Source organism: Oenanthe melanoleuca, unplaced genomic scaffold, assembly GCF_029582105.1.
Source record: "Oenanthe melanoleuca isolate GR-GAL-2019-014 unplaced genomic scaffold, OMel1.0 S119, whole genome shotgun sequence".
In the NCBI taxonomy this organism is placed as follows: domain Eukaryota; kingdom Metazoa; phylum Chordata; class Aves; order Passeriformes; family Muscicapidae; genus Oenanthe; species Oenanthe melanoleuca.
The window spans coordinates 1-22,358 of record NW_026612768.1 but is presented as its reverse complement, the minus strand read 5'-3'; the positions used below and the strand labels follow the sequence as shown (position 1 = coordinate 22,358).

Genomic DNA, 22,358 nt, shown 5'->3' with positions numbered 1-22,358 from the left:
AGCAGGTGGAGGGGAGTCCCCGCCCCCCCTACACCTGGGGGAGGTGCCCGGGTCGGGATTGGGGGGGCTCGGGGGGGGGGGGGGGCGGAGCCGCCGCTCGTTCCCAGCCGGGCCGGCCCCGGGCATGGCTTCCCGGGAGCGGCTGTGCGAGCTCTGGATGCTCTACTTCGCCAAGGTGAGCCGGGCACCGGGTACCCCCCCCGGCTGGGCACAGGGGTGGGGGGACCCCCGGCACCCCCCCACCCCCGCTGGTTGCACCCCCCCCCTCCTCAATTCCCGCCCCCTCCCCCCCCGCTGTGACCCCATCCCCTCCTGTCCCCCATTGTCGCATCCCCCCATTCGCTGTGTCGCCCTCCCCCCGCGCCGCTGTCACATCCTGCGGGTCCCCGAACCGCGCCATCCCCGTGTTCCCCTCCCCACCCCCCGTTTGTCACCGCGTTCCCCCCTCCCTCCCCCTGCATGCCGTTGTCACCTGCAGGGTGTCCCCAACCCCGCCTGGCCCCCGGCGCCACCCGTGACCCCCCCCCAGGGGACACCGCATCCCGCGGGGACCCCCCGCCCACCGAGCTCCCCCTTTCCCGCAGGAAATTTGGGGTCCCCCCGCCCCTCTCACCCATCCCCGGGGGGTTTGGGGGTCCCTTAACCCCCCCCCGGGTGGTTTTTTGGGGGGTCCGCGTGTCCCCTCCGCTGCCCGCGCCACCTCCCGGCGACAGGTGCGCGGTGACATTGGAACGGCGGCAGGGTGGGGACAGCGGCTTCTGCCGGGGGGGGCTCGGTTTTGGGGACCCCCGGCCCCCTCTGCTGCGTCCTGGGGGATGTCCCCAAGGGGGTCCGTGAGTGGGGACCCCCCAGGCCACCCCAAAAGTGCCTCGTGCGTCGTTTTGTCCTTAGTTACCCCGGGGTGGGGGGGCGGGTCCTGGAGGAGAGGTGGCACCCGAGTGTCACCCGAGTGTCACCCCCCGGCCCGTGTCACCCCCAGCGCTGTCCCCGCGGGTCGGGGTGGCCTGATGGATTTCGGGGGGAAATCGCTCCCCCAAAACCCCGCAGTGTCCCAAAGGGGTGGCCGGGGATGAAGGGAGGGTTGGGGACATCCATGGGGTCATCCACGATGTCACTTCTTCACCCCAAAACAAGGTCACCCCACTTTGGGGGGGACACAGCCAGGGGACAGGGGACGTGCTGGGACATCGTGGGGGGGTGACATGGGGACAGGTGCCACTCCATTGTGGTGGCTGTGGCTGTGTGGGGACAGGTGCCACATTGTCAGGGTGTCCGTGGTCCCATAGGGACAGGTGCCACATGGTCAGGGTGTCCGTGGGGACAGGTGTCACATGGTCAGGGTGTCCGTGGTCCCATAGGGGCAGGTGTCACATGGTCAGGGTGTCTGTGGTCCCATAGGGGCAGGTGTCACATGGTCAGGGTGTCCGTGGGGACAGGTGTCACATTGTCAGGGTGTCCGTGGTCCCATGGGACAGGTGTCACAGCCTCAAGGTATCCGTGGTCATCCAGGGACAGGTGCCACATCTCTGAGGTGACCGTGGCCATGTGGGGACAGGTGCCACATCTCTGAGGTGACCGTGGCCATGTGGGGACAGGTGCCACACCATCAAGGTGTCTGTGGTCCTCTGGGGACCGGTGCCACACCCCTGAGGTGACCATGACCCTGTGGGGACAAGTGCCACACCATCGAGGTGTCCGTGGTTGGGTAGGGACAGCTGCCACATTGTTGGGGTGTCACAGGGGACAGGAGCCGCTTGGTCCAGCTGTGTGGGGACAGGTGCCACTCTGCCAGGTGACACTGGGGACAGGTGCCACTCTGCCAGGTGCCACAGGGGACAGGTGCCATCCATCAGCTCTGGTTGGTCGCAGAGGGGACATGGATGGGGACAGGTGCCATCCATCAGATGGATGTGTCACACTGTCGGATGTCCCTGGGGACACTTGCAGTGCCACCAGGGTCTGATGGCCCTGCAGGGTCCCATCGTGCTCTCAGGGCACCCACAGGGGGACAAGTGTCACCCACGGTTGTGTGGGGACCGGTGCCACTTGTCAGGGTGTCCTGCTCGCTGTGCCACACCGGTGGGTTGGCCCTGCCACCTCTGAGGCCCTGGGGACAGAGCCAGTGTCACCTCCCCAGGCAGGTCACTTAACAAAACGCCGTGTCCCCAAGGCCCTGCAAGGACAAGGCTGGGGGGACACGGCCCAGGTGATGGCGGTGTCCCCTCGATGGCGGTGTCCCCTCGGTGGCAGTGTCCCCTCGGTGGCAGCGGCCCTGTCGGTGGCCCGGGAATGGCCGCGTTATCTCCGGTGGCTTTAAACCAGGACAGAGCTCCGTCCCCGGCGCTGGCAGGGGACAGGGCTGTCGCCGGGGGTGGCCGTGCTGTCGCACCCCTCCAAAGGGGTCGGCGGGAGCGTCAGCCCGCGGGGTCACTCAGAGCCACCGCGGCGCTCCGTGCGGGGGGGTGACATCCCGGCGGCTTTGTCACTGTCACTTTTTGGGGGGCTTCTGGCGGAGGGGCGGCATTCCCGGGTCGGATTCCCGGTTCTCTATTCCCGGCCCGGTTCTGCATTCCCGGTTCTCTATTCCCGGCCCGGTTCTGCGTTCCCGGTTCTGCACTCCCGGTTCTGCATTCCCGGCTCGGTTCTGCGTTCCCGGTTCTGCGTTCCCTGTTCTGCATTCCCGGTTCTGCCTTCCTGGGTCGGATTCTTGGTTCGGGTTCCCGGTTCTGCACTCCCGGTTCTGCATTCCCGGTTCGGTTCTGCATTCGCGGTTCTGCGTTCCCGGTTCAGCGTTCCCGGCGCTCCCAGGCGGCTCCGCGCCGGCCGAGCCCAGAAGCCGCCGAACCGGCTCTGCCAGCCGGGAACCGGCTGCGACAGCACCGCGGGGTGGCACCGGCACCGGACCGGCACCGGCACCGGCCCCGGCGGGAGCGCGGCCTCGGGAGGGCACGGCCGGAACTTCGGCACAGCCGCTCCGGGGGGCGCAGCGGGAATTTCGGGACCCCAACTCCGGGCTCGGGATGCAGCTCCGGGTGGGTGCCCCGGGAATTTTGGAGCACCAGCTCCGGGTGGGCGCACCGGGAATTTTGGGGCGGAGCGCCGGGAATTTCAGGCTTCAGCTCCGGGTGGGTGCCCGGGAATTATCGGGGTGCAGCTCCAGGTGGGAGCGCCGGGAATTTCGGGATGCTGAGAACCGGCAAACTCAACACTGAGCAGGGACAGGGCAGGTTTTGGGATTGGATTTTCAAGGAATACCGGGAAAAACTTGGGGACATCCCGGAGCTGCAGGGATGGAGGGCGCGGGTGGCACCGCTGTGTCCCCAAAGGGAGCCGATGTCCCCAAAGGCAGCGGGGCAGGAAGCGCCGTTGGGGCCGCGAGTGACTTGGCATTTCCTGAGCTCTGGGGTTTTTTTGGTGGCTTTGCACAAGCGACAGCGGTGACAAAAAGGGGGGCCCCCCCTAAACACCCCACACACACAGAGCCCGTTCCGGCCCCGCTGCGCCGGCGCCGCTCCGCAGCTGCGGGGCCATGGATGGCCGCGGCCGCCCCCGGGGACAGGTACCGGCTTTGGGGACACCCCAAAGTCCCCAGGGATGCGGGAGCTTGGGGTGGGGCGGGAAATCCGGGGGAGGCGGATTTTGGGGTTCTCCCTCCCTCCTCGCCTGGGGGAGGTGTCGGAGCGCCGGGATCCCGGAAAAGGGGATCCCGTGGGAATGGGGGACAGTCGGTGCCGAGGGGGGACAGCCCGGAGGCTCGGGGTGCTCCGGTGACCCCAAGGTGCCACACAGGGGTACTCAGGGTGACCCCACGGGGCTGCATCGGGGTGTGGGGGTCCCCAAGGTGGCACTGTGGGGTGCAGGGGGACGGGGGTGACCCCAAATTGATGCATTGGGGCGCCCAGGGCTGTGAGTGACCCCAAAGGGCAGCAGTGGGTACCCAAGGATGTGAGAGACCCTAAAGGGGCCACACTGGGTGCTCAGGTGTGACCCCAAGGAGCAGCACTGGGGTGCTGAGGGATGTGAGGCACCCCAAAGGTGCCGTATTGGGGTGCTCAGGGACTGGGGTGATCCCAGAGTGGAGCACTGGGTGCTGGGGAACATGTGTGACCCCAAGGTGCCCTGTTGGGGTGCTCAGGGACTGGGGTGACCCCAAGGTGCCACTTGGGTCGGCCAGGACTGTGGGTGACCCCAAGGTGCCCTATTGGGGTGCTCAGGGACTGGGGTGACCCTAAAGGTGCCACACTGGGGTGCTCAGGACTCTGTGTGACCCCAAGGTGCCAGTTTGGGGTGCCCAGGGCTGTGGGTGGGGGTGAGTCCCCTCTGTCCCCCCTGTCCCCATTGCACAGGGCCCGCTGTGCCCTGATTGGCTGCAGGGACAGGTGCTCTGTGAGCTGATTGGCCAGTGGATTCCACTGGTTGAGCAGTGCTGGACTCTGATTGGCTCAGCACCTCCACAGGTTTGTGGCTGTGGCTGCTGATTGGTCAGCAAGTCCACAGGTAGTGAAGTGCTGGGCTCTGATTGGTCAGAGGCTCCCAGGGGTGTGTCACACACCTGGCTGGGCGGGGCTGGAATCTCTGGCTGTGATTGGCCGTTCCCTGTGGGCGGGGCCCAAGGAGGGCTGTGATTGGCTGCTGGTCCCAGCCCCGCCCTCCCTTGCAGAAGGACCTGTCCTACCTGCAGCAGTGGCTGGAGGCCTTCGTCACCAGCTTCGAGAGGGTCATCGCCCTGCCCTCGCTGGAGCCCCGCAGGTGGGACCCCAAAACCCCGGGGTGACCCCCCTGAGCGACCCCAAACACCCCTTCAGTGACCCCAAACCGCCTCGAGTGACCCCAAACATCCCTGAGTGACCCCAAAGCCCCATGGATGACCCCAAACATCCCTGAGTGATCCCAAACCACCATGAGTGACTTCAAACCACCATGAGTGACCCCAAACACTCCTTGAGTGACCCCACACATCCCTGAGTGATCCCAATGCCCCTTGAGTGATCCCAAACCGCCTTGAGTGACCCCAAACACCCCTTCAGTGACCCCAAACCTCATTGAGCGACCCCAAACTACCTTGAGTGACCCCAAACATCCCTGAGTGACCCCAAACACTCCTGAGTGATCCCAAACCGCCTTGAGTGACTCCAAAGCATCTCGAGTGACCCCAAACATCCCTGAGTGACCCCAAACCCCCTCGAGTGACCTCACCCAGGATGACTCCAGCACCCAAAGGGTGACCCCTTTAAGTACCCCCAGCATTGCTGGGTGACCTCCAGCACCCCTGAATGACCACCCTGGGTGACCCCAGCACCTCTAAATTGTCCCCCAAAGTGATCCCCTTGATGACCCCAACATCCCTGAGTGACCCCCAACATCCCTGAGTGACCCTCCCCCCAAGTGATCCCCATCACCCCAGCTGACCCCGAGTGACCCCTGTAGGTGACCCCCCCAAAACCTCAGTGTCCCCAGACCCCCCGTGGGGCCCCAGCCGAGCGTGGGGGTTGTGGCTCCTCATCCGCTCTCCGTGGTCGGAGCCATCCGGTGCCGAGGGCGGGGTTTGGGGGGGTCACATCCTGCGCCCCAATCCCGCCCAGGCCGGAGGATCCGGGCTCGGAGATCCCGGCGCTGCCGCGGGAGGTGCTGCAGGTGCTGAGCCAGAGGCTGGGACACAGCGTGGCCCTGGGGACACGGGACGGGGACAGGGGGACGGGGCTGGGCCAGGCCCTGCTGCTCCTCAAGTTCTTCAGCATCATCTGCAGGTGGGTCACCCCAAATCCCTCCGTCCCCCTTTATCCCATATCCCCAGCATGGAGCAGCTCCAGTGGCTCCTGCTCCAGTTTGTCCCAGTCCCAAACCATCAGGTGGCTTTGGGGCTGTGCAGCTCCCCCACCCCAAAAAAACCCCACAGAATTCCTTACAGAGGGGAATCACCCCCTGTGAAATCTGGGATGCTCCCAAATCACAGCATCTCCTCTGAAGGGCATCCCGTCTTTGAAAATAAAATAAAATAAAATAAAATAAAATAAAATAAAATAAAATAAAATAAAATAAAATAAAATAAAATAAAATAAAATAAAATAAAATAAAATAAAATAAAATAAAATAAATACTAATCATAACAATACTAATGATACTGATACTAATACTACTTCTATTAATAGTAATAATAATAGTAATTATAACAAAAATAGTGATAATAGTAATTATAATGAAAATAGTAATAATAGTAATATTAATAGTAGCAATAATAATAGTAATAGTAATAATAGTAATAGTAATAGCAACAATATAATAGTAACAATAATAATAGTAACAGTAATAATAGTAATAGTAGTAGTAGTAATAATAATAATATTTAAATATAATAATTATAAAATAACGTTATTGCCCCCCAAAATTCCGTTATTCCTCCCCAGTGTAGTGTCCCTCCAAAAGTGCATCACATCTGTAAATAGAACAATTAGGAAATCATGATTATCCATAAAAATATTCATAAATAATGTAATTTAATAAAAATATAATGGTAAAAAACTATTATTCCTCCCCAAACTCTATCATTCCCTCCCAGCAGAGTACCCTCTCCAAAATGCATTATCTATCTAAAAATAATAATTATAAAATCATTAATAATAATAATGTAATATAATAAAAATATAATTATCAAAAAACATCATTCCTCCAAAATTCCATCATTGCCCCCAGATTGTATCACATCTCTAAAAACTATAATAATAAATGTTATTTTTATTATTGCTAATTAAATTTAGTAATACAATGTAATATTTAAAAGTTGTTTAAAATGCAATAATAATGTTTAATGGTATTTTCCCTGCCCCAAACACTTTATTCCCTCCCAAATTTCCTCGTTCCCCTTCCCAAATTTCCTCCCCCCTCTCCATGCTGGGTGAATTCCTGATGTTTTCCTTTCCAGGAACCTGGAGAACATCCAGCCCGACAGGACCCCCGGCTGCCTCCCGCACGTGCTGCGGCTGCTGCGGCTCTGCGGGAACCAGGTGGGAGCGGGAGCGGGAATGGGAGTGGGAGCGGGAACGGGAGCAGGAATGGGAACGGGAGCGGGAATGGGAGTGGGAATGGGAATGGGAGTGGGAGTGGGAATAGGAGTGGGAGTGGGAACGGGCGCGGGAACGGGAGCGGGAATGGGAACGGGAATGGGAATGGGAATGGGAGCGGGAATGGGAACGGGAATGGGAATGGGAGTGGGAATGGGAACAGGAGTGGGAGTGGGAACGGGAATGGGAATGGGAATGGGAACAGGAGTGGGAGTGGGAGTGGGAATGGGAACAGGAGTGGGAGTGGGAATGGGAGTGGGAGTGGGAATGGGAATGTGAGCGGGAATGGGAATGGAAACGGGAGCGGGAGTGGGAATGGGAGTGGGAACGGGAATGGGAGTGGGAATGGGAATGGGAACAATAACGGGGAATGGGAGTGGAAATGGGAACAGTAATGGGAACGGAAACAGGAGTGGGAGCAGGAATGGGAGTGGGAATGGGACTGGGAATGGGAGTGGGACAGGAATGGGAGTGGGAATGGGAACAATAACGGGAATCGAAACAGGAATGGGACTGGAAGTGGAAATGGGAACAGTAATGGGAACGGAAACAGGAGTGGGAATGGGATTGGGAATAGTAATGGGAACGGAAACAGGAGAGGGAATGGGAGTGGGAATGGGAACAATAACGGGAATGGGAACTGGGACTGGAAGCAGAAATGGGAATGGGAACAGTAATGGGAATGGAAACAGGAGTGGGAATGGGATTGGGAATAGTAATGGGAACGGGAAAGGGAATGGGAACGGGAATAGGAATAGGAATGAGAGCGGGAATGGGAATGAGAACAATAACAGGAATGGGAGCAATAATGGGAATGGAAACGGAATGGAAATGGGAACAGGAAGGGGAGTGGGAACAATAACTGGAATGGGAACGGAAGTAGGAATAGGAACAGTAATGGGAACAGGAGTAGGAATGGGAACAGAAATGGGAGTGGGAATTGGAACGGGACCAGGAATGGGAATGGGAACAGAAGTGGAAATGGGAACAAGAATGGGAGTGAGAATGGGAGCAGGAATGGGAATGGAAAGGGGAGGAGTCATGGGAATTGGAATGGGGACGGGAATGGGAACGTTCATGGGAGTGGGAACAGGAACAAGAATGGGAACAGTCATGGAAACGGGAATGGTCATGGGAACAGGAACAGGAATGGGAACGGGAATGGTCATGGGCATGGCCTGATTGGCTAGGGAGGGGCTCAATGCTGATTGGTCACCAAGTCCATACGTTGTGTGAATCTGGGCTCTGATTGGTCAGGTGCTCTACAGGTTGTGCTGTGCTGGGATTTGATTGGTCAGTGAGTCCACAGGTTGTGTGACTGAGTTGTGATTGGCCAGTGTCTCTATAGGTTGTGTGACTCTGGATGCTGGTTGGTCCATGAGTCTGTGGCTTGTGTGACTCTTGATGTTGATTGGCTGAGAGCTGTACAGGTTGCATTGCTCTGCAATTTGATTGGTCTAAGAGTCCACAGCTTGTGCTGCTGATTGGCCAAGAGCTTTGCAGTGCCAGGTGCTGATTGGTCAATGCAGTTCTGGCTTCTGATTGGTCAGCCGCCCTACAGGTTGTGTGACTCTGACTGCTGATTGGTCAGTGCATCCATGCTTGTGCTGCTCTGAGCTCTGATTGATTGGTTGATTGATTGAAGATCACATTCTCCCCCCAAAGCAGAGTTTTCCCCAAAAAAAACACATCTCATTTTTTTGGAGCGTGTCAGGGATTAAAGCTCAGCTTTCCCGGCAGCTGCGGAGCATCCCGAGGGACGAGCAGGGCCGGACACAGCTGGGAAATGGGACACAGCTGGAGAAGGGAACACAGCTGGGAAATGGGACACAGCTGGGAAATGGAACACAGCTGGAGAAGGGAACACAGCTGGGAAATGGGACACAGCTGGGAAATGGGACACAGCTGGAGAAGGGAACACAGCTGGAGAAGGGAACACAGCTGGGAAATGGGACCCAGCTGGGAAATGGGACACAGCTGGAGAAGGGAACACAGCTGGGAAATGGGACACAGCTGGGAAATGGAACACAGCTGGAGAAGGGAACACAGCTGGGAAATGGGACCCAGCTGGAAAGTGGGACACAGCTGGAGAGCCGGGAGAATGGGACACATCTGGAGAAGGGGACACGGCCAGAAAACGGGACACAGCTGGAGAACAGGACACAGCTGGAGAACGGGATGCTGCACGCCCTGCACCTCTGCGAGTGCTTCCTCGACCCCTACCAGACCTGGCGGCGGCAGCTGAGCGGGTGAGGGACGCCCCCTGCATCCCAAAATCCCTCCCCCATCCTGGGTTTCCCCCTCTCACCCTTCTCTTTTTCCAGGGAATCCATCAGCGCCAAGGAGAAGAGCAAATACAAGTTCGCCCCCGCCCCGCTGCCCCCCGAGTTCGGTGCCTTTTTCCAAGGTAAAATCGGGATTTGGGAAAGGGAAAGGTGGGTGTGGGGTCCCCAAGTGTGGAGAGTGCCCAGGGATAGGGGAAGTGCTGGGGCAAGGGCAGGATCAGGGAATATTTATAGGATCCATGGAGGGATATTGTGTTCAGGGGTAGGTATTGATCCTAATTGATCCTTAGGTAAGGACCTAAAAGGATCCTAAATCTCTCCAGGTTATCTTGTACTTACCTCACAAATGTGGGATCCCTGCTCCAGGTTATCCTGTACTTACCCCACAAATGTGGGATCCCTGCTCCAGGTTATCCTGTACTTACCCCACAAATGTGGGATCCCATACTTGCTCCAGGTTATCTTGTACTTATCCCACAAATGTGGGATCCCTGCTCCAGGTTATCCTGTACTTATCCCACAAATGTGGGATCCCTGCTCCAGGTTATCTTGTACTTATCCCACAAATGTGGGATCCCACACCTGCTCCAGGTTATCCTACCCCTATCTCACAATTATTGTAGGATTCCAGGGCAAGTATAGGATCCTATACCTCTTCCAGTTTATCCTACACCTGCCCCAGTAATTTAGGATCCTGTACCTGCTCCCATGTCCTGGGAAGAGGATCCCACAGCAGGAATTGAGGCCAGCACCACCTGCAGAACCCACAAAAATCAACATAAAGGGGAATTTTTTCTAGGGAAGCCCCAAAATCCCCTTTTAGAGGCAGCACCGTTACAAAAATCCCCTAGAGCTCCGCCCTGTAAATCCCCAGCTGAACCCCAGTGTGGCACAAATCCCCTTTTTTGGGGACAAAACCCCATTTCTGGCACAACCAGAGCTGGGAAACCTGGAGCATCCTCATCCTCTCCATCACCAGCAGGGTCCAGCACCCCTGTGGGGTGGATTTGGGTAGGAAAGGAATTTTTTCCTATTTTTTGGGTTGAAAAAAGGATTTTCCTCCCTATTTTTAGCTAGAAAAGGGCCTTTTTCTGTTTGTGTTTTTTTTTCTGTTTGCTCCTCTGATGAAATCTTTTCCTCCTCATCCTCACAGAGAGTTTCCAAGCTGGGAAGCAGCTCCCAGAAACGATCCAGCTCAGGATTATCCATCTTTTTGGAGCCATCCTCTCTGGATCCAAGGTACCCTTGGGAAGCAGATGGGGAGGAGCTGAGCTCTTCATTCCAGGGATAAACCCCAAAGTTTTATTCATTCCAAGGCTGGAATTAAATCAATGAATTTTCCAAAGCTTTTACAAAACCTGTTTAACATTCCATCTTTAAATTCAACTCAGAAATGTTAAATTATGCAATTAAATTGAAGAATTAAAATAAAGAATAAAACAAAATAATAAAACAAAACAAAATAGTTAATAATTTAATACAATTATTTAAATAATTTCTTCAATTAAGAATTTATTTTATTATTAAATAAAGAATGCAGTAAAACAAATAAAATGATAAAATTAAACTAGATAACTAAATAAAATAATTAAATTAAGTATAATAAAATAAAACTAGATAAATTAAAAAATTAAATTAGGTGATAAAATTAAAGAATGAAGTAAAAGAAATAAAGCAAAATGTGCAAATAATAAAATTAAATAATTTTTTAAATTATTAAATAGTTAAATATAATAGTTATCATGAAATTACTGAATTAAATTATTTTTTCAAACTATTAGATTTAATTATTAAAATTAATTAAATAATTAATTTATGGGAAGCTTTTAAGTTGCTGTTCACATCTGGGCTAGAAGCTGGAAAATCCTTGGATTAATAATTTGGAGCCAAAATCAGCTTTAATTTCTGCACCAATTAAAAAATCAATTCAATCAATAATTCCAAAATTGGCTTTAAATCAATTCACACCCTCAGGGTAAAATCCACAGCTCTGGGGTGAATAAATAATGGGCTTAATAAATAACGGGGTTGATAAATAACAGGATCAATAAATAACGGGGCAAATAAATAACAGGATCAATAGATAAATAAATAATGGGGTCAATAATAAACAGGATCGATAAATAACAGGATCAATAAATAAATAAATAATGGGGTCGATAAATAATGGGGCCAATAGGTCAATAAATAACAGGATCAATAAATAACGGGGTCAATAAATAAATAAAGGGATCAGTAAATAACGGGGCCAATAAATAATGGGGTCAAAAAATAACAGGGTCAGTAAATAATGGGATCAATAAATAGCAGGGTCAATAAATAACAGGGTCAATAAAAAACGGGGTTAACAAATAACGGGATCAGTAAATAGCGGGGTCAATAAATAGCAGGGTCAATAAATAACGGGGCCTGTAAATAACAGGATCAGTAAATAATGGGGTCAGTAAATTACAGGGTCAAAAATAATGGGGTCAGTAAATAACGGGGTCGACAAATAACAGCGTCAATAAATAGCGGGGTCAATAAATAATGGGATCGGTAAATAATGGGGTCAGTAAATAACAGGATCCATAAATATTGGGGTCAATAAATAGCGGGGTCAATAAATAATGGGATCCATAAATAACAGGGTCAATAAATAACGGTCAACAAATAACAGGATCAACAAATAACGGGATCAATAAATAATGGGGTCAGTAAATAATGGGATCAACAAATAACGGGGTCAATAAATAATGGGATCAATAAATAACGGCGTCAACAAATAACAGGGTCAATAAATAACGGGATCGATAAATAATGAGGTCAGTAAATAACGGGATCAACAAATAACAGGGTAAATAAATAATGGGATCGATAAATAACGGGGTCAGTAAATAACGGGATTGATAAATAACGGGATCAACAAATAATGGGGTCAGTAAATAACGGGGTCAGCAAATAATGGGATCAACAAATAACGGTGTCAATAAATAATGGGATCAATAAATAACGGGGTCAACAAATAACAGGGTCAACAAATAATGGGACCGATAAATAACGGAGTCAGTAAATACCAGGGTCAGTAAATACCGAGATCAATGAAGGGCTCCTGTGGCGATGGGTGACGGAATTCCCACCCACACCCAGATCTCCCCGGTCCCGCAGCCCAACGCGCTCCAGGCCATCACGCCGGCGGCGCTGGAGGTGCTGCTGGGGGTGCTGCAGCGGGGCGGCAGCGGGGCCCCGCCGTGCCCCGCGCTGCTGCAGGCCACGCTGCGCTCCGTGGTGGCCGCCGTCCACGTCCTGCACGGCTCCAGCCCCGGCGCCGGCCCCGTGTCCCTGCGCTGCCTCCTGGACGGCTATTTCAGGGTGCTCAACTCCGACCTGCCCGCGGCGTCGCTGGCGCCCGAGGCGGCCGGCGGCCTCATCGCCCTGCGGGTGCTCATGCTGGGTAGGTTGGGGATGGGCTGGGCTTTGGGGGTGTGGGAGTGGGATGGGGCTGAGCCAGGCTCGCTGTCTGCAGACGCCATCCCGGCCATGCTGAGCTGCCAGGACCGGCCGGTGCTCCAGGCCGTGTTCCTCAGCAACAACTGCTTCGAGCACATCATCCGCCTGCTCCAGAACAGCAAGGTACGGGCTGGCACCTCGGTGTCCTCATCCTCATTGCCATCCTTCATCCCCATCTCCATCCCAATCCTCATCTCCATCCCCATCCTTATTGCCATTCTCATCCCCATCCTTCATCCTCATCTCCATCCCCATCCTTATTGCCATACTCATCGCCATCCTCATTGCCATCCTCATCCCCGTCCCCATCCTTCATCCCCGTCTCCATCCCTATCCTCATTGCCATCCTCGTCCCCATCTCCATCCTCATCTCTATCCTCATCTCCATCCTTGTCCCCATTCCCATCCCCATCCCCATCCCCATCCCCATCCCCATCCTCATCCCCTCCCCATCTCCATCCCCATCTCCATCCTCATCCCCATCCCCATCTCCATCCTCATCCCCATCCTCATCACCTTCCTGATGCTAAACAATCCTTGAGGTTTAGGGTGACACCAAGTTTGGACACCTTCATCTCCATCCTCAACCCCTCCCAGCTCTAAATGATTGTGGGACAGGGTGGTGTGTCACTTTTGGTGACACCGGGGTTGGACACCTTCATCTCCATCCTCACCCCTCTCAGCTCTAAATGATCGTGGGACGGGGTGGTGTGTCACTTTTGGTGACACCGGGGTTGGGCACCTTCATCTCCACCTCCATCCTCACCATTCCCATCTCTGAACGATCCTGGGACACATCCACGGGGTGGGGCCCCCCAGCACCATTTCCGTGTGTCCATGCCCACCCCGTGTCCCGCAGCTCTACCTCGGCAGCTCGCGGGAGGCGGGTGAAGCCCGGGACGAGGTTCCCACACGGAACGGGGATGGACTGCAGCAGGTACCCCATAACCCACCCCCCACTGAGGGCTGTGCCCCCATTCCCGTGTCCCAGCTGCTCCCCCATTCCTGTGTCCTGTAGGTCAGTGCCAGCAGCTCCGATGCCATCGCTGTCCACGCCCTCGGCGTGCTCACGGCCATCATGAGCAACTCACCCTCAGCCAAGGTGGGCAGGGGCCCTCCCCTGAGGAGGGCACCCCAATAACAGAGGGATTCGGGGTTTTTTATCTGGGTTGAGGTGGCTCAGCTGGGATTCCACTGTCCCTGTGCTTCCAGGAGGTGTTCAAGGAGCGCATTGGTTACACCCACCTCTACGAGGTGCTGAGGAGCCAGGGCCAGCCCACCCAGCGTCTGCTCCAGGAGCTCCTCAACATGGTGAGCACCATTCCCACCTTTCCTGACTCTTGGCACTGGGGGTTCCTGTGGTTCTCCCATTTCTGAGCCCACTCATTCTCTCCACTCTGCTGGTTTCTCAGCAGCTTCCTCCCGAGGGGTCCTGGGGCCATCTTTCGCTTGGAGTTGTACTTGGGTTTGGGAGTTTTGAGCCCTTTTGGATGTGGAACTGCTCACTCTGGACACAGGAGGGTCTCCAAGGTGCTTCATGCATGAGGGTCTCCAAGATCCTTGATTTATGGAGGCCTCCAAGGCACTTCATGCACAGAGATTCTTAATGCTCCAAGATTCTGGATGCACAAGAATCTTCAGAATGCTTGGTACATGAGTGCCTCCAAAATCCTTGACATGTGGAGGTCTCCAAGATTCTTGGTGCTTGGGGATGCACAGCATCTCCAAAACTATTAATGCATGGGAGTCTCCAAGATCCTTAACCCATGAGGATCTCCAAGATCCTTGATGCATGGAGGTACCTCAGATTCTTGGATGTCATTGTTGGATTCATGTCCAGATGCATGGAATTCTTCATGCACAGGATCTCCTAAAGGATTGATGCATAAGGCTCTCTGACACACTTGATGCACGAGGATCTCCAAGATCTTTAATCCATGAGACCCTTGGTGTCTCCAAATTCTGGATGCACGGGACCCCCCAAGACCCTGGATGCCCAAGGGTCTCCACAAGCACTGGAGCTGCGCCAACCCCTTCTCGTGTCCCTGCAGGCAGTGGAGGGTGACCACAGCTCCTTCCCAGTGCGTGCCATCCGCAACGAGCAGCCCCTGCTGATCCTGCTGGCGTGGCTGCCGGCGCTGCCCTGCCGGGATCTCCAGGTGTTCCTGTCGGCGTGGCTGCGGCGCCTCTGCGAGGCCTCCCTGCCCAGCCGCCTCACCTGCGTCAAGGCCGGCATGGTGGGCTCCCTGCTGGGCGCCCTGGCCACCGAGCCAGCGCTTCCCAGCGCCTGCTCCCAGAACCTGCTGGAGCTGCTGCGCTCCTTGGGCAGCCTGTCCATCCGGCCCGGCGAGCTGCGGCAGCTGCTGCGGCTGCTGCGGCGCGAGCGCGGCCGGGCGCCGCATCCCTACGTGGCTCCGGTCATCCGGGCGCTGTCGGGCATGGCCAGGGGCGAGGGCGCTGCCCGGGCACTGCAGAGCTTCGACCTGAGCCCGGGCATGGCCGGCATCATGGTGCCCACCATCCACAAGTGGCCGGGCGGCGCCTTCGCCTTCCACGCCTGGCTGTGCCTGAGCGAGGAGGAGCCGGAGCCGCCGGCCCGGCCCAAGAGGAGGCAGCTCTACAGGTGATGCTCGCTGCAGGGGGTGAGTGAGGGTGGGGAGGGGCGGCTCCACCATCCCCAGCGTGGTTTTCTCCGTGGTTTTCGCCACCAGCTTCTTCACGGCGGGCGGGACGGGCTTTGAGGCGTTCTTCACGGCGGGCGGCGTGCTGGTGGTGGCCGTGTGCACCAAGAAGGACTACATGACAGTGGCACTGCCAGAGTTTGCCTTCAATGACTCTGCTTGGGTGAGGATTATCCCCATCCCCGTGTGTCCTGCTCTGAAGGACAGGTGTCTGCCAGTAAAGGCAGCAGCTTCTCTTTGAAATGGAGAATGTAAGCCGCCCTCCCTCCAAATTATTATAATTTTGAAATTAAGAGGCTCTTGGGCAAAGATAGGGGAATTAGGAATAACAGTTCTGTACTAGGAAAATTAAAATAGAAATGCAGTATTGCAAAGAACAATCCCAAAGCACTGCCAGAGTCAGAATCCAAGCTGACACCCGTCAGTCAGTCAGGGTGTTGGCACAGTCCCATTCAATGGTGGCTGCATCCTCCTGCAGGGGCAGATGTGGTTCAGCTGGAGCAGTGCTCCTGGAGAAGGTGCAGTTTCCTCTGAAGCTCCAGGGATGATGTGGAAAGGTCTGGCTTTCCTCTGGAATCCAGTGGAAAGACGGATAACTTGCTGTCCAAAATCTCAGTTTTTATCTGGGTAGGAAAGGCTTGTCTCCTCCCCTGGCTGGAGCATCTCCCAGTGGGATGATGGAATTTTATCAGTCATGCCCTGGGACTCACTGGCCATGAACAGGAGATATCTCCTGGAGGGAGGATGGGCTGTGGGAAGATAAAGATGATTGCCCAGCTGGGTTAAAGATGGCCCATGAGCAGATAATGTGTGCCAGGAGATCAAGGTCACTGCCCCACCTGGTTTAACAGATGATGATAGAATACACATATCTGGCCACATCAACCCAACAGCCCTGTGCTTGTCAGGGCCACCTCAATGCCCTGATGTCCCTCTCTGTCCCCCAGCACTGTGTTGACATTGTCCACATTGCCGGCCGCCGCCCCTTCGGCCAGAACATCGTCAGCATCTACGCCGACGGACACCTGAGGAAAACAGCACAGCTCCGCTTCCCGTCCCTCCACGAGGTCAGGGATCCTCCCAGCGCCCACCCAGACCCCTCTGCACGGCCTCACTGGGGGCTGAGTGTGATCCCTTCTCTCTCCCAGTCCTTCACCTCCTGCTGCATCGGCTCCGCGGGTCACCGGACCACCACGACGGCCGCCAGCACTGCCAGCCACCCCCCGGCATCCCACGGGCCAGAGCTGGTCTTCCCCCAGCACCCTGTGCTGGGACGCTCCCAGTCTGTCCCTGCCACCCTCAGTCCCCACTCCTGGACCCCCACCCAGCTGCCCACGGAGGGGGTGGTGGCCACCACGGCAGCTGGAAGCCAGGACACGGAGTGGGGCAGCCCCACCTCGCTGGAGGGTCACCTGGGCTCCGTGGCCATCTTCTGTGAGGCTCTGCAGCAAGCCCAGGTCAAGGCTCTCTTCTGTGCAGGTGTGTCAGGGTGGGACATGGAGGGTGTCCCCAGGGGTCTCCTCCAACATGGCCCAGCTCACCCCAGTCCTCTCCCCCAGGACCAAATGTCACATCCCCATTCACGCTGGAAGGTGACTTGGTGGAGCTCAGCAGTAAACTCTTGCTGTACTACACCCCCCAGGTGAGCAGGAAAGAATTCTGGACCCTGTGCCCCCAGGGACACGTCCAGGAGCACGAGGATGCTCCCATGGTGTTCTCTTCTCTTCCAGGCCTGCAGGAACAACATCTGCTTGGACCTCTCTCCCAGCCACGGCTTGGACGGGAGGCTGACGGGACACAAGGTGGTCAACTGGGACATCAAGGTAGGCTGGGCTCAGGGTGACATGGGGGCACAGTCCCAGGGCAGGACCCCCAGAGGTCCCCTGGACCCTGCAGGGACTCTGCCCCTGGTGTTGGATCCATCTGTCCCAGAGGTCCTCAGCTTCCAGGGTGGGCACCCTGGGTGGTGCAGGGGAACTTTTGGGGCCCCCAGGTGCCATGGACCTCCTCTTCCTCCTCCATGCTGCTGTCACCACCCAGCAAAGCCTCTCCCCTCCCTCCCCCAGGACGTGGTCAACTGTGTGGGTGGGATGGGGGTGCTGCTGCCCCTGCTCGAGCAAGTGGTGTCCAAGACAGAGGAGCCCGAGGAGGAGCAGGAGACCAACGAGCTGGTGGGGCCGGAGCTGACGTCCTCCAGGAACGCCCAGGGCATGCTCATCCCACTGGGAAAGTCCTCAGGTGAGGAGTTCAGGAATGCCCAGGGCATGCTCATCCCGCTGGGAAAGTCCTCAGGTGAGGAGTTCAGGGGGTGTGGAGCAGGAGCTGTCCTGGAGGTGACCACAAAGGGGTTCCTGGACCTGGCAGGTGTCCAGCACGGGCAGGAGAGGTCCTGCCTGAGGCTCCAGGAGTTACAGGGTAATGGAGGAGCCACTTGGGATCTTGTTATGGCCCAGTTAGTCACAAACAGTTCTGGGAAGGTGAGGGTGGCTCCAGGAGCCTTTGGCATGGGTGGAACATGCTTTCTTCCAATATCCAGCTGCTCATTCCCAAGATCAAAGCAGCAGAGGCTTCAATCTCTTTAAATCTGGAGAAAACAGGAGAGCAGGGTGAAAAGTTTGGAGAGACAACTGTGTGGGATCTCCAGGAGGGGATTTGGGTGGGCTCAGGAGAGAGCAGGATGAAAAGTTTGGAAACAACTGTGTGGGATCTCCAGGAGGGGGTTTGGGTGAGCTCAGGTTTGGAGAGACAACTATGAGGGTTCTCCAGGAAGGGATTTAGGTAGGCCCAGGAGAGAGCAGGGTGAAAATTTGGAGACAACTGTGTGGGATCTCCAGGAGGGGGTTTGGGTGGGCCCAGGAGAGAGCATGATGAAAAGTTTGGAGAGATTGTCCAGGAAGGGGTTTGGGTTCGCCCAGGAGAGAGCAGGGTGAGAAGTTTGGAGACACAGCTGTAGGATCTCCAGGAGGGGGTTTGGTGATCCCAGGGCTCACAGCCCCTGGTGCCCTGCAGAGAGCAGGCTGGAGAGGAACAGCGTGGCTGCTTTCCTGCTGCTGGTGAAGAACTTCCTGCGGAACCACGCGGTGAACCAGGAGAGCCTGGTGCAGTGCCACGGGCCGGCCATCATCGCCGCGCTGCTGCACAAGGTGGGGACCTCCCCAGCCCCACCCCACGGCCCTGGCCGGTCCCAGGGGGCTGGAAGTGTCCCTGTCACCCCTGGCAGGTCCCTGGCACGCTGCTGGACATGAGCACCCTGGTGGCCTCGCAGATCCTGATGGAGCAGGTGGCTTCTGAGGGCAGCGGGCTCCTGCTGCACCTCCTGTACCAGCACCTGCTCTTCGATTTCCGCATCTGGAGCAACAGCGACTTCGCCGTGCGCTTAGGTGGGAGCTGGGAGCCCTGGCAGTGCCCACCCAGCCTCCCTGGGGCAGCTGCCTGCCTGGGGTGGTTCTAGCTTTGGGCTGCCAAGGGGTCTGGATTGCTCTGAGGGCTCCCAAGGCAGAGGGTCAGCTACTCTGCTAGCAAGGAGGGACTTTGGGATTTGCCATAGAGGTTCCAAAAATCCCTTTATTTCTTCAAAGGGTTGTATCAGCAAAATCCAGTTACATAGCATAGCAAGGGGTTTTTATAGATTTCAGGGGGATTGAATTTCTAACCAGTAAAATTATAAATTAAGAACTATCCAATTGCTTTAAGATTCTAGGTGAGAAAAGACCAATCATCTAGTAAAGACCAATAGAAATCCTAAATTATAACAGGGGTTTTGGTAGGGAGGGGGGACATCACTCATGAAAGGTTTCATTGTCTCAGGGCACAAAAATCCCAAGGGCCTTTCCCAGGGACCGTTGTGTCATCCACACCTGGGATGCTGACAGCTTCTCCCTGCAGGTCACATCCAGTACCTGGCCAGCGTGGTCAAGGACCACAAGCAGCGGATCCGCAGGAAGTACGGGGTGCAGTTCATCCTGGACTCCATCCGCACCTACTACGGGTGAGCTGCCACCTGGGGCTGGAGTCTGGGGTGGGACTGAGGGTGGGCTTCACCCCTGGGAGCTGCAGTCTGGATAAACACCATTTTTGTGGGATAACATCCCTCCTTCCAGAGTGGGAGCGTTGTGGTGGGTGCAGAACCTTCCACGTCCCATCACTGAGCCTGTGCCCAGCTCCAAAATTCACCCCCAGCAGCCACCAAGAGTGTGGCGGCTTCTGCAACAAGAAGACCCAAATGTGTGGAGTGGACATGTCCCAGGGGCAGATCCCCAGAGCTCCTCAGGCTTTGTGTTGGGATTTGGAGTGGACATGTCCCAGGGGCAGCTCCCTGGAGCTCCTCAGGCTTTGTGTTGGGATTTGGAGTGGACATGTCCCAAGGGCAGCTCCCTGGAGCTCCTCAGGCTTTGTGTTGGGATTTGGAGTGGACATGTCCCAGGGGCAGATCCATGGAGCTCCTCAGGCTTTGTGCTGGGATTTGGAGTGGACATGTCACAGGGGCAGATCCATGGAGCTCCTCAGGCTTTGTGCTGGGATTTGGAGTGGACATGTCACAGGGGCAGATCCATGGAGCTCCTCAGGCTTTGTGCTGGGATTTGGGATGATGCTGGTGATGGGTGGTGGGTGACAAGGGGCACATCCCCATGGGTGTCTGTCCATCAGCACCTCCAGGGAGAAGACCACGACCACTGACAACATCAGGACAGTGCAGACGTCCCTCTTCAGCCTGGTGAAGGATTTCTTCTGCAGGAGCTTCTCTGGGGAGGAGATGCAGAGCTTGCTGAACTACCTGGCTGGGGCACAGGATGAGCAGCAGGTGTGTCACCGGCCACGCTGTGGTCCCCAAACCCCTCAGTGAAACATGGGCGGGGGAGAAGCCATTGAGGTCCTGGTGGGACACTCAGGGGGGCAGTGAACAACCATCCCGGTGTCCTGCAGGTGTGTGGGGCACTGGAGGTGATCCACAGCCTGCTGAAGGGCTCCCCAGCCCAGGAGCAGCTCTTTGCCTTCCTCTTCGAGCCGGGCCACGTGGAGCTGCTCTTCTCCCTGCTGGTGCAGAAGAAGTTCTCGGATGAAGTGCGGGAAAGGGTCTTCAAGGTAGGGTGGATTCCCAGCAGCCACCTCCTGCTGTCCCAGCAGGGATGTCACAGCCAGGTGGCCTCCTTGCTGTGCCCCCAGATCCTCTACAAGATGCTGAAGTACGAGAAGGTGCCTGAGCGCAGCAAGAGCCGCCTGAAGCTGAAGGACATCGGGTACCAGGGGCTCATCTCCTACCTCAGCGACGTTCCCGGCTCCATGCTGCTCTTCCGCTGCCTCTCGGAGCAGGTGCTGGGAGCAGGTACCGTGTGCCATGAAACCAGGCACCATCCCACCGTGTGCCATGGGGTCATCGCTGCTGCCTTCCCACGAGGCTCAGCTGTGTCCCACCACTGTGCTGCTCTCCTTGTCCACAGACCCTCCCAACTACAAGGACCTGGTGGCCGTGGTGTACCTGTCCCACCGGGCTGAGCTGAGCATCCGGCTCGACATCTGCCGCAAGGTGAGCGGGGCCAGGGCACAGCGGGAGGTGACAGAGCTGTCACCTCGGGGCTGAGCTCCTTGGAACCCAGCTGTGCCAACAGTGGTGGCCGTGGGGATGGTGGTGACATGGATCTGGTGCAGCTCCAGCTTGCCGTGATGGCTTTGGAGGGTCTGGGGTGCTCCTGTTCCTGGGGTGGGTCCATCCATCAGGAGTTGAGGCAGCAGCATCCAATGTCCTTATTTTTTCCTTCTTCTCCTTCCCCTTCCCCTTCTCCTTCTCCTTCCCCTTCTCCTTCCCCTTCTCCTTCCCCTTCTCCTTCTCCTTCTCCTTCTCCTTCTCCTTCTCCTTCTCCTTCTCCTTCTCCTTCTCCTTCTCCTTCTCCTTCTTCTCCTTCTCCTTCTCCTTCTCCTTCTCCTTCTCCTTCTCCTTCTCCTTTTCTTCTCCTTCTTCTCCTTCTCCTCCTCCTCCTCCTCCTCCTCCTCCTGCAGCTCTTCCACCTGATCTATGCTCAGCAGGACCTGGTGAAGCAGCTGGCCAGGTTGGCTGGCTGGCAGGACACGCTCACCAAGCTCTACGTGAAGGAATCCTTCGAGTGCCGCCAGCACAGCCTGAGCACCTCGGGCTGCCCGGAGCTGCTGCGCCTGTCCGAGCCCCAGGGCAGGGACAGGCTGAGCCCTCCCCCCGCAGAGCTCCAGGAGCTCGATGTCTTCCTCCCTCTGGGGTACGAGGCCTCGGACCAGGAGCTCTCCGAGGGCTTCTCCGACCACTCCATCTCCCCCAGCGGCCGCACCAAGTCCTTCCACTCCTACAACTTCAAGTCCTTCGACTCCTCGGACCGCGCCAGCCGCTCGTCCTCCAACCCCGGGGACGGCCCCCCCTTCGACGGCGTCTACCACCCGCTGTCCCCCTTCTCCACATCTCCCTTCGACCTGGGGCTGGACCTGGCCAGCACCAGCTCCATGGCCACGGCCGAGAGCGGCACCCAGACCCCGGCCAGCGGCCCCGGCACCCCCTCGCCCCTGGAGAGCTTCAAGCCCTTCCCGGGAATGCGAGCGCGCAAGAGCTCCAGCCTGTCCAACGTGCTGGACGAGAGCAGCTACCAGGACGTGCTGCCCAGCGACAACATCTCCAACACCAGCAACCCCCAGGTGAGCCCCACGCCCTCATCTGTGAGGTTCTCAGACCTCCAGTGCTCCAGGTACCTACTCCAGAGCTCTATAGGCTCCTGCTCTGAGCTCTTGGCTCCTACTTCATTGGGTTATCTTAAATAAGCAAAGCAGCTAATTGTTAAAAAGGTTGTTTATTACAAAGCACATCTTATTACAAAGCACATCAGTCT

General features: G+C 56.2%; 1 protein-coding gene across 1 annotated transcript; it reads left to right on the top strand.

Annotated features, from left to right (window-relative positions):
• Positions 1-59: 59 nt before the first annotated feature.
• Positions 60-22,217, top strand: LOC130266639 (neurobeachin-like protein 2; the record flags this gene model as incomplete). The annotated part of the gene is made up of 27 exons (XM_056515910.1): positions 60-175; positions 4,661-4,749; positions 5,583-5,747; positions 6,920-7,001; positions 8,799-9,307; positions 9,383-9,465; positions 10,497-10,582; positions 12,491-12,776; positions 12,849-12,955; positions 13,692-13,769; positions 13,851-13,934; positions 14,045-14,143; positions 14,884-15,455; positions 15,544-15,676; positions 16,461-16,580; positions 16,662-16,992; positions 17,073-17,155; positions 17,244-17,336; positions 17,580-17,751; positions 18,523-18,656; positions 18,734-18,893; positions 19,399-19,501; positions 20,161-20,314; positions 20,437-20,595; positions 20,677-20,836; positions 20,952-21,037; positions 21,508-22,217. Coding segments are annotated over exons 1-27 (4,889 nt in total), but the record flags the coding sequence as incomplete, so codon positions are not given.
• Positions 22,218-22,358: the final 141 nt, after the last annotated feature.